Below are 11,901 nucleotides of genomic sequence, written 5' to 3'. Positions count from 1 at the left end.
CTTAGTTAACGGAAGGCTACCTGCTGCCATCAGAGCAAGTGTAATTACTGCATTCACGCGCTCCTCGGATGCTCTCATTTCCCGAGTTGTGCTTTTAAGTCGGAATGTGAAAACAACATGGACACTCTCATTACTACAAAGATTTGTTGGATTTGTATTATTAGAGCTTTCTGACCTGAGTTCACGTGCATTTTCTCAGTCGGGAAATTATTTTTCACGTGCGGTGCCAGTGATGATGCTTTTACGGCCGTTTCGGAGAACCAGAGGACAAATATATCAATCGATCGCTCAGGCATGGCACCGAAATCTACATTCGGATTCGGTTCTAGTACATACCGGTTACATAGGTAACCATATGTGCCATATTGGTACCGGGTTTTGGTACCCAACTAGCAAGATGAGTACTGAGGATTTGGAAGCTGCTCTTGCCAGTCTCAGGGCTTCAGTAACCGAGAGCAGGGCAGTCTCAGTTGAGTGGCCGCTATTGAATCCAGATTGGTTGCTGTCCAGGAGGTTGTTCTGTGCAAGAAACAGAGAGTTGGTTGAACACAACTCGCTCAAGTGTCTTTGCAATGAATGGAAGAAGGGATACCGGTCTGTAGTTTTCTAAAAGTGCTGGATTTAGAGATGGTTTTTTAAGCAGTGGGCTTACCCGAGCCTGCTTAAATGCTGTGGGAAATGTACTAGTGTGACATTTGCCATAATACAGCGTTTTTAGTCATTTTCGTGGATCCATGTGAACAGGCATCAGAAAGGAAACAGTTTTTCTCTTTTTACCATTTAGTTACCATTCAGTGGCCTGTAGCACGAAGCCGGTTTCAGTTTTTACCCAGGTAAGTTCACGTTTAGTTTGAGCAAACTCTTGAGTTTTTGGGCTCAAGAAGATGGTTTGGCTTTGAGCAGGTTTCATCACCATGGTAACTTACGCTACACGGCTACCCTGCTCTGGAGCAGGTTTTATTTTGGGTTAGAGATCGCAAACCCAAACTGGACCAATCAGCTGTGAGCAAAGTGAGACATATATCTGATGCAATGAAGCCACTCCCCCATATCTCTCACTCCAAATTAAAGCAGTTAGAATTTTAGAGACAAAATTGCTTGACTTTTGCAGCTACTTATTTATTTATATTTTATTAATTGTAATTGTTTATAATTCATATAATATATTCATATAATTATTATATGAATATTATATTAAATTAAATATATTTGAAACTATATATAAATAATTAAATTCAGTTGATTCCTTTGCATAGTCATATTTTCTTTCTGCTGCCAAACTTTTGCTGCAGCAGAAGTGTTTATTCCTGCCTTGTAAATGCATTTAAATTTATTAAATTTTTAATAACGACATCTCTTAATCCTCAGCAGAAAAGTGAATTGATGACTCTTGTGAGAAGTGAATCAAACTGACGCTTTGCCGACGCTCTCCACGTTCTCTGTGATTGGCTGTTTGCTGTACATGTCACACTTTCAGGTGCACGCACTCCAGAGTTAATCACAAACTCTGGTTCAAACTCTGAGTTGTCAGAGAACGATTATATCGAGCTTTGTGAGCCCGCTGATCCTGATCTAAACCAGGTTGGCTTTATCGGGTTTTGTCAACTCAAAACTTACTCTGCAACTCTGAGTTTGTTCATCTTGCTTCGTGCTACAGGCCACAGAACTTCTACTAGCCAAAACAAACAGAAACAAGATTATAACGTCAGAGTTTGTTCAGATATTTGTCTTGTAAAATCTGATTCTAAATCATTAAATCACCTTCAGTTCATTTATTTTTTTCAATCATTTTTTGAGGATACCATAAAAATTTATTTTTTATTTAATTGTATAAATATTTAATATTTGGTTAAACTAATGTTGTATGTCTGAAGATTAATCTAATTTCCTTTATTTTTGCAAGTTTAGTTTTAATTTTTAGCTAAAATAAAACTAGTGAGGTTGACTGATGAGTTTAATATATTTTGAGGCATTTTAACAGATAAGTAATTCACAAATAACTGAGAAATGGTACCATTGTGTAGTCTAGGAGTACCATTTAAAGCAGGTTGGATGTGTTTGTTTTAGTCAACTCCAATCATTTAACCCTGAGTTTGTTCAACTAACTTTGTGGTACTGGCCCCTGGTTAATACACAGAGATAAATAACTAAATTTGAGTTCAGTTTACTGGATTACAGTTTGATACATTTTACATATTGTTTGTATTGTCAAGTCATTTTTATTTATATAGAGCTTTATACTGTACACAGCATTTGTACAGAGTTTTGAATGCTTGGTTTAACCATTATGTTTCCAAGGTTTAAAATGTGCTTGTTTTTTTTATATTGTCCTTGAAGAGTGTGATTTAAAAAAAGAACAAAAATAATGAAAAATAACCTGTATTAAAGATCAATCCTGCATCATAATTTATTTATCTATGTATTTATTTTTTTTATTATTTCATTTAATTTCGCGCAAGTGCATAAAGTACTTGATAGGTGGGCACCTAAAAAATTGCAGCTCTATATAACCATTGACACGGTTGTGTACGATGTATACTATGCTGTTTTGTTGCTGCATATGTACATACATGTTCATGTGTTTTTGAATGACAATAAAAAGTGACATGACTGTCCTCTTTTTACGCTGAAGTGAGAGCAGTGGAGAGATTCTGAACAACAACTGTGTGATGGAGTACCACCAAACCACTGGCACCCTGAGTGCACACTTCAGGACCATGGTAAATTGCGCTTAAAGGCTTCCCATTACACGAAGTGTGTTTACATGCACCGCAAAATGTTGTTAATGACATTTATACTGTTAGTAATATTTACTTACCTTAATTACTTACTACATTAACACTTCATGAACTAAAGCAACTACATTTAAAAGTTTATTTAAATTTTTTTTAAAGTCATCCTGCAGAGATGTGTTAATAAGGCCTAATGAGTGTTATAAAAATTACATTTTTTGCCTGCTGTTATTTGATTCAATGGATGTTTTGGAATTTGATTAATCAAAACTTGTTTTAAGATATTTTTCATGATAAATGATTTAAGAAGATGACTTATTTTCCCTCTTGTTTGCAGTCTCTGAAGCGTATAAAGAGGTCAGACCGCCGTGGGGCGGAGTCAGTGACTGAAGAGAAGTTTACGGTTCTGTTTGAGTCTCAGTTCAGTGTGGGAGGCAATGAACTTGTGTTTCACGTGAAGGTGAAACATTACACTAAAACGCAAATCTTCTCAAAATCATGCAACTTTGCAACAATCATGCAACTTTGTATCATTTGTAAATTTGTCCCTTTTTGCTTCTCTCTCTTGTGCAGACATTATCCCTGCCTGTTGTGGTCATCGTTCATGGGAGTCAAGACAATAACGCTACAGCGACAGTACTGTGGGATAATGCTTTCTCTGAGCCAGTTAGTGGACACATCAGTTACATATTCTTTGCATATTTTAACAAAATGTACTGTTCTCAGCTGATAGATCAAGTACATTTATAATGTTGTTTTGAGGCGACTTAACACAAATAGTCTGTTTCTGTTTTCTAATGTGTCAGATATAGTCAGTTTACACTTACGAACATGTTGTCTTCATTTATTGTAAACTGATATTGCTTGACTGGGATTGGAATACATGCCACTCTCCTAACAGGGTCCAGAATGTTTAAATTGTTTTGAGCAACCAAAATGCAACAATGTGAAATGTCCTGTGAATATTTTGTGCTTTCAGTGTACTACAACATTCACAGAAGTACACACTTGTGCTAATTAGGTTCTACATGAATTATCCTTAGGGTCGAGTGCCATTCGTGGTGCCTGATAAGGTGCTGTGGCCGCAGCTGTGTGAGGCTTTGAACATGAAATATAAATCGGAGGTTCATAGCGACAGGGGCCTGTCAGAAGACAATCTGGTGTTCCTCGCTCAGAAAGCCTTCAGCAGTTCCAGCAACAACCCTGAGGACTACTGCAACATGACCATCACCTGGTCTCAGTTCAATAGGGTAACCATCAGTATTACGTATTACCTAAAGATGTTTTTCTTTGAGTTGATTCTTTTCAGTAGTTGGCAAATCAGACTGAACTGGTTTTTAGCAAATTAGACTGAATCGGTTAAATTGACTGATGCATCATTCTGGCATTGTGAGACTCTAAAAGAGGATGTTGCTAGCTACACACATTTTGATTAGTAATATGCATGGCTAAGAACTTCATTTGGACAACTTTTTTGTTTGATTTTTTTTGCACCTTCAGATTCCAGATTTTCAAATAGTTTGATCTCGGCCAAATATTGTCCTATCCTAACAAACCATACATCAATGGAAAGCTTATTTATTCAGCTTTCATATAATGCATAAATCTCAATTTTAAAAAATGTAACCTTATGACTGACTTTGGTGGTTTTGTGGTCCGCGGTCACATATGTTAGTTGCAGGATGTCTGGGAACATGTAATTACACCATGCCATAAAATAAACAGAATATGTGATGCAAACATAAATAATAGGTCTTCTCAAGTGTGCAGCAACTAATCCTATTATACATTGTCTCCTTGAGAGCCAATACTTGACTTTATATTTTTCCTCAAAACATCCAGTGATATAAAAGAAGAAAAGTGACTGAACATTTAAAATGAATGCAATATATCCAGTCTCGGGATCCAGTCTTGGGTGTTCTTGTGTTGACAGGAGAGTTTGCCGGGCAGGAACTTCACATTCTGGCAGTGGTTTGATGGAGTCATTGAGCTCATGAAGAAACACCTGAAGTCTCACTGGAATGATGGGTAAAGACTAATGCAGCACACTTCACGCACCAATAAGAGTGCATTTAGTAAAATGTATGTTTATCTGCAGAGCGATTCTGGGTTTCCTGAACAAGCAGCAAGCTCAGGACATGTTGATGTCCAAACCAAACGGTACATTCCTTCTGCGCTTCAGCGACTCTGAGATCGGAGGCATCACCATTGCATGGGTCGCAGAAAACCCGAACAAAGCAGGTAAGGAACACAGTAAATGGTTAGTGAAGTCAACACTAATGAGAACTGAGATGCATTTAGCCAAAGATGCGTCTAAGCTGAACAGAAATGCACGAATTTAACAGCAGCCATCGTATTCTGAGTTTGTGTGTTTCATTGTGCAGGAGAACGGATGGTGTGGAACCTGATGCCCTTCACTACTAAAGATTTCTCCATCCGCTCTCTGGCTGATCGGATCAGTGATCTGAACCATCTGCTCTTCCTCTATCCCAACCAGCCGAAAGAGGAAGTCTTCTCCCGTTACTGCACACCTCCAAACTGTATGCATGTTTTCTCTTGCAGACAGAAATGTCATCAAGTAATTGTATGCTTGATTGTTAGCACAGTTGCAGTTACTTGGCATTATGTTTCCCAACTTTCTGGACAACTTTATGTAGCACCTTTCAGTGAAAATGTTTTTAGAATTCAATGTGGGTCATTTGTGTAATTGGTATCACAGGCATGTCAGTTGAGCTTATGAAAGCAAAGGCCAATCAGAGGTTTTTAATTTAGTCAGAATCAACTTAGTACCGCTCAAAACATGATTTTGTTTAGTTTAAGCTCACCAACTGGGTTCTGCATGCTCCTTTTTCCTGTCATTTCATTTTTGTGAGAGTGCAGAATATAGTGAGTGAACTTTAGTGATTGACAGCTTCAATGTTTATAAAAGGGTAATAAAGAGAGTCAGAATCTCAAAACACATTTTTGTTCAGCACAAGCTCAATGACTGTGTTCGATATATACGGTACATGCTTACCGTGGGTCTTGTGAATTAAAGTGTTAAAGAGTTTCTATTAGCAGTCTTTAATGAATGTGATTTTGTTTTTCCAGCAAAAGCAGTGGGGGATGGATACGTCAAACCAGAGATCAAGCAGGTGGTGAAGGTTGAGTGAGTATTGTTTTCTTCTCTCAAGTTATTATACATAGTCACACACTCATCCAAATGATTATCATCAGTAATTCCTGGATATTAGAGAAATGTGCTTTTACATATTCCAGTATATTCAGATGAATAGTTCATCCAAAAATGAAAATTTGCTGTTAATTTGCTCACATCAGGCCATCCAAGATGAAGGTGACTTTTTTTTCTTCAGTAAAACAGTAAAGATTTTTAGCTGAAACCGTGGTTCTTGGTGATTTATAAAATGCAAGTCAGTGGCTACTGGTTTTTGAGAATTAAAAAAAATGTAGGCCCTATATCAAGGAATATACAATGATATATTCAGGTCTTATGAAGCGAAAAGATCGGTCTGTGCAAGAAACTGAACATTATTTACAACATTACCTGTTATTACTTTTTCTTTTATTGTATTACTGACTGTTTACTTATCTTAAAGGGGTCATCGGATGCCCATTTTCCACAAGTTGATATGATTCTTTAGGGTCTTAATGAAAAGTCTATAACATACTTTGGTTAAAATTTCTCAATGGTAGTGTAAAACAACACCCTTTTTAATTACACTTTATTTTAAGGTGTCCTTGTTACAGTGTAATTATACATTTAAGTACTGAGTAATATTAATTAACTACATGTACTTACTATATGGTTAGGGTTAGAGTTTGGCTTAGTGTTACCTGCATGTATTTATGCATAATTTATTGTTATTATAATAGTAAGTACATGTAACGTGTAACAAGGACACCTTAAAATAAAGTGTTACCCCCTTTTTACCGTCAAAATCAGCTCTGTTTTCAGCAAGCCGTTTTAGTGCATGTTCCTTTAAATGCTAATGAGCTCTGCTCACCCCGCCCACCTCTTCCGTGGGGTGATGAGCCATTCTCATGAGACTGTTTACTTTAGCCATGGAACTTGCTAACTAGCATGTTAAGAAAGGCGATTTGCAAAGATTCATAAAATAACCTTATACTCACTTCTTCTGTAGGTGAGGCTGGATCACTAATGATTCTCGCGAACATAGATGCATTTAGGTAGATCGGGGGGGCGCATTCCCTTCAAAAACAAAGGTAATCCTCTGCGTCTTCAGAGGCTCAGATGTCGGGAGTAAATGACCACTGCTATGTTCGTTATTACATCTTAACAACAAAACACCTCAATCGCTTAGGAGTAATTCTTGTCTACAACCACTCCGGCGTCGAAACAATGGCGGACTGATGACAGCTCACTCAGGGCGGGTCTAGGGTAAAACGCTAGTGTCAATCAACAATCGTGGGAGGGGCCTGGGTCTGTGTGATGTCACACAGACAGGCATCTGAGAATGGCTTGATATGAGAAAGGGGAAATGATTAAACGAGATTTTAAAAAAAACACTGGGTGGATCTTTATCATTATAGGGTGGTTGTGTACACGCACTGCCAACACACATTTCAGTTCAAACGTGCATGTCACATCTGATGACCCCTTTAAATAATTGTCAATACTTGTCTTTAAAATTTATCAAGAATTGTTACATTTTTCTGGTATCAAACATTGTGGGATCATAACTTTATTTCCAGCAAAACAATTATGTGTGTGTAATTATTGTAAAATAAGATTGCTTAAAATTACATGTAATAAAATTAAGATTTTAATCATATGCCCTGTGCTAAATAATTGCCATCTCAGTATAGACTAAAGAAATTGTGATTATGATCTGTGCCATAACCGAGCAACCCTATTGTGGACCCATACATAGTAGAGGTCTGCAAGCCCGTCGGGTCCCTATATCTCTGTATTTTTTACAGATCGGGCTCTGGTCAGACTCGGGCTCATTTAGCTTCTCTAATTTTATTGTGCCCATATATGCGCAGAACACACATAGACTACTGTATGAAATATTGTAAATATTAAATATATGTATAAATATTATACATCGCCTATACGCAACGCATATACGCACGCTTTAGCAAACAGGTGACAGTTGACCGTGCATAGCATCAGGGAGAAGTAGGAGTGTGGGGAGTTACTAAAAATTCCCAATGCATCGGGAAAAGCTGCATTTTGAAAGAGTTTTGATTTGATAACCACGGCAAACAGTGAGCCAATTGGTCATGTGCAGTGCAGAATCTGCAAACATATCCTTGCACATAACAGCAAAAATGCACGAAATAGGCTAAAGCGTACCGCAAAGCCCCAGCAAAAGTAATTACCATGAATGTGTCGGGCGAAATAGTAAGGAGATATTTGAATTATTTATTAATAAATTAATGTTTTCTGAGTCCTTGTAATGAAAAGATGAAGATGACGATCCTGACTCGCCATCTCCTTGGATTGCCTTTAGAGAGAAATGCATCTTTACGGATTTTATAATGAAAGAGTTTTTGTTTTCGATTTGAATTTTTTTGTTTTAAAGTAGTAATTTAAAGCTTTCTATAGATATGTTTAGCAAGTCTGTGAAGCAGGTATTCGCTGAGTTTCGGTTCATCATTGTGAAGCACTCCTGGCCGAAATTGTAGAAAGCGCATCCTGTATGTATCCTTTATTTTATAAAAGCACACCGTTTTGTTGATATTGTGAGTCCACACAAATATAAGTTGACCCTTTACAGTTCCGAGTGATGTATTAATCTTACCTTTATGAGCAATAATTACGGCATATTTTAAGTTGTTTCTCTCTCGCTCTCTCTCTCTCTCTTTCTATATATATATATATATATATATCATGTCTGTGAGGCAATTCGCTGAGTTTCAGTTCATCATTCAGCACTCCTGTTCGAAACCGAGATGGCAGAATGCGCATCCCCTGTTTTCCTATTTATTTTATAAAAGCACAAAGTTTTGTTGATATTGTGAGTGCACACAAATAAAAATAGACCCTTTACAGTTCCGAATTATGTATTATTCTTACCTTTATGAGCAAAAATGACGGCGTATTTAATTTGTTTCCACTGATGTCCTGAAGCACGCTTCAGCTTCCACTCTCCACACAAACGATTGTATATACGCCTAATAGCGCACATTTATATAGGTTAAACATTTAAACTAGCATTGTGATATGCTTGAACTGTTTTATATTTATAGATTTTGTTTTAGGCAAGTCATGATGATTTGAGAAGGCTAAATTGATCAAACATAGGCTGTGACTGTCTGCCGCTGGCCGCTTGGTCATTAAAAAACAAAAACGTACTTTTAACGAACAAAAACATTTAGAAAGAATTTTTCTAAATTAACTTAATAAAAAAACGATACGAAATATAATCACTTTGACATTACATACAAAACTTAACTATTTTAATAATAGCTGAAACTATAAAGTAGTATAGCTATAAGCTGTTTTGGGAGAAAGGGGGGAAACAAGACGGGCTCGGGTCGGACTCAGGCCAAGAATTCTGATGAGCTGTCGGACCCGGGCCGGGCTAGAGCCTGAGCGTCTCGGGCCAGGGCCGAGCTAGGGCCTACATTTGAGGCCCGTGCAGGGCTCTAATACATAGTATGTATTTTTATTTCCTCACCGTGAGTGCTAGTATCTAAGGGTGGAAAATGGGCAAAATAATGTCAGTATATTATAATAATTTAATTTAATAATGGAAATTAGATACAAAACTTCGGAAGTTGAACACTGATTTCACACAATTACCTGTGTTAGAATGCAATATACCAGAAGCATTACAAATTCATATCAGATGTTAACACAGATGACCTGTATACATTTTTTTTCTTTCCCAGGTTTTCTTCACCCAATCCTGAACCATCTCCCGGGAATTCCTTCATGGAGCATGCAGCATCACCCACTGTCAATCAACACCATAACTTCACAATCTATCCATCAATGTAAGTTCTGAGGAACATCTTGTATGTGATTATTTTCCCCCCATGCTATTACTGTTTATCTCTGCAGTAACAAACCCAGTGCATGACTGGTGTATGTGTGTGTGCATCTGAAGGAATGACTCCATGTTAGACACGGAAGGTGAATTTGATCTGGAAGAGACCATGGACATGGCCCGACAGGTGGAGGAGTTCCTGCGTCAGCCCATGGAAACCCAGTGGAGCGGACAACAGTCATGACCTTTAACCTTGTGATCTCTTATGAGAGCTACACAAAAACTCAATGGTTCCATTCCATCATTTTATCTTAACAAATGTGAAATGCTATGTTTGTCAAAGCTGATCAGTGGATGTGTAACTGCCTTTGCATTTTATATATAGTTTGATGTGTAATTTCCCATCATTAACCACCAAAGAACAATAGACTATCAATTGCAGTGATACACTTCTATTTGGCTGGATATGAGCGGCTACTTTACTAGCCCAGTGTGGGTTTGCCACTTTCATTGCCCTTTATCTTGATTGTTATAGTCGTTTTATAAAAATCTTATTGATCAAATCTTTAAGTCCAGTCACACAGTTGGCTAATTGAAGACATTGACATTAGTGTGGAGTTATTTCTCCCCAACTTTAGTTACAGCATCCCCTAGCATTGAAAATGTATGAAATTTAGCACGTCAATATCCATGCTTTCCAAACCATTCACACTTTAAGATATTAGCTAATGAAATTTGATTGGTGATTTTTAAGATTTGGGATTGGAAAAATCTTAAATCTTATTGGGAAGCACTTCCTCTATCAAACGGTTGCTGAGTTATGATGTTTTTAGTTGTGTTGCCCCCTATGGGTGGATTTTGAGACAATTTGTCTTGAATTCTTAGGATTGTTTATGTGTACCAAGTTTAGTTCGATTTGATAAATTTAGAACAAACTGAAGAATCAAAATTCTTTCAATAACCTTTTTTTATTTTATGTTTAAATAAGCTTCTTGGTTAAGGTTGAAGAGTGTACATTTTTTGAGTTCAAATACTCTCTCCTACCCTTTCTTGATGGGCAGAGACACAGTCAGCTATTAGTAGGTGATTCCACCAAAAGTGTGAAGACTGTGACTCTGTAGAGCTTTGTAAATATGCCACCAACCCAATATAGCAACATTTGCTCAGCCAATGGCTTGAGTTTGGGTAAACAGCATCTTCTCTGATAAACAAGCGATCATGTTATGGTGGTTGGGTCTGTATGTGTTTTAACTTAAAACGTGACAATCAGTTGAAAACATTTATTCTCGGTGTCTGATGCTGTCTAGCATCTTGGCCATTTCTGATTGTCTGACTCCCACCCCAGATACCTCATTTTCCCTGAGCCATTCTTCCTGTGCCTTAAACAGCTGAGGTTTGTCCAGTTGTTACACCAAAGTCTTGTTGTTAGCCTTCAAATTTCCACTATTTTTTAAAACCTCTCAGATTTCATATATATTGATCTGAAATTAGTTTGACAATTCAGTCTTTCTCCCAGTAAATATCTCTCTTAACGGTAATCAGTGCACTTGAGAGCCAAAATTGTACAAGATACCAGGAGTTGTTTGAACCAGAAGTTTATTTTTCTTACCCTATTAGCAAATGCTTCTTTTAAACATTTTAAGCCTTCTTGCCTGTATAGTGAAATGTATTTTATAGATATCAACGCAAATGACCATGTTAATCAAAAAATGTGTCTTTAAAGGTCCAGTCTATTTAAAACAAAGTAATGTAAAATGTAAAAATGTCAGTCAAGATAAATTCGCTCCCCTCAAGAATAGATCTCAGGAAAATACACATCAAAGAGATGTTTAATAGTACCTATGCAGACACAGAATTTTATATATATAAAAAAAATAAACAAATATATATATATATATATAGAGAGAGAGAGAGCGAGAGAGAATTACTATAGTGCTATCTAAAAAGAAATATATCGTTGCGATGCAGATCAAATGTGCTTGTATTGTCTTTAGAGCAACTGTAACTTGGTTTTAATGTGTTGTTAATGTGATGGCTTGGCTTTAGTGTCTGTCTTATTGTTTTCTGTAAAATCTATTTTTTTGAACATTATTTGTACCTTTTCCTATCGTTAGAAATAACATTACATTATGTTCTATATGTAAGGGATAATGTCCAATCTATATGTAAGGGATGAAGCCTGTCATCATAACTTAACATAGATAAGGGTG

General features: G+C 36.9%; 1 protein-coding gene across 1 annotated transcript in view; it reads left to right on the top strand.

Moving 5' to 3' along the window:
• LOC107653267 (signal transducer and activator of transcription 5B-like) overlaps window positions 1-10,827 on the top strand; it is a 37,223-nt gene extending 26,396 nt beyond the window's left edge. The window contains exons 11-20 of the mRNA XM_016439935.1: window positions 2,633-2,720; window positions 3,070-3,192; window positions 3,306-3,398; window positions 3,776-3,982; window positions 4,666-4,760; window positions 4,831-4,973; window positions 5,117-5,272; window positions 5,823-5,880; window positions 9,594-9,698; window positions 9,812-10,827. Of these exons, the coding sequence (XP_016295421.1) occupies window positions 2,633-2,720; window positions 3,070-3,192; window positions 3,306-3,398; window positions 3,776-3,982; window positions 4,666-4,760; window positions 4,831-4,973; window positions 5,117-5,272; window positions 5,823-5,880; window positions 9,594-9,698; window positions 9,812-9,935 (1,192 nt within the window). The 3' untranslated portion in view covers window positions 9,936-10,827. The remainder of the gene's footprint in view (window positions 1-2,632; window positions 2,721-3,069; window positions 3,193-3,305; window positions 3,399-3,775; window positions 3,983-4,665; window positions 4,761-4,830; window positions 4,974-5,116; window positions 5,273-5,822; window positions 5,881-9,593; window positions 9,699-9,811) is intronic.
• Window positions 10,828-11,901: the final 1,074 nt, after the last annotated feature.

The sequence above is a fragment of the Sinocyclocheilus anshuiensis genome, unplaced genomic scaffold (genome assembly GCF_001515605.1).
Source record: "Sinocyclocheilus anshuiensis isolate Anshui unplaced genomic scaffold, SAMN03320099.WGS_v1.1 scaffold151, whole genome shotgun sequence".
NCBI classification, from domain to species: Eukaryota; Metazoa; Chordata; class Actinopteri; order Cypriniformes; family Cyprinidae; genus Sinocyclocheilus; species Sinocyclocheilus anshuiensis.
The sequence above is the reverse complement of the archived record's forward strand: the minus strand, read 5'-3'. Positions and strand labels throughout refer to the sequence as shown.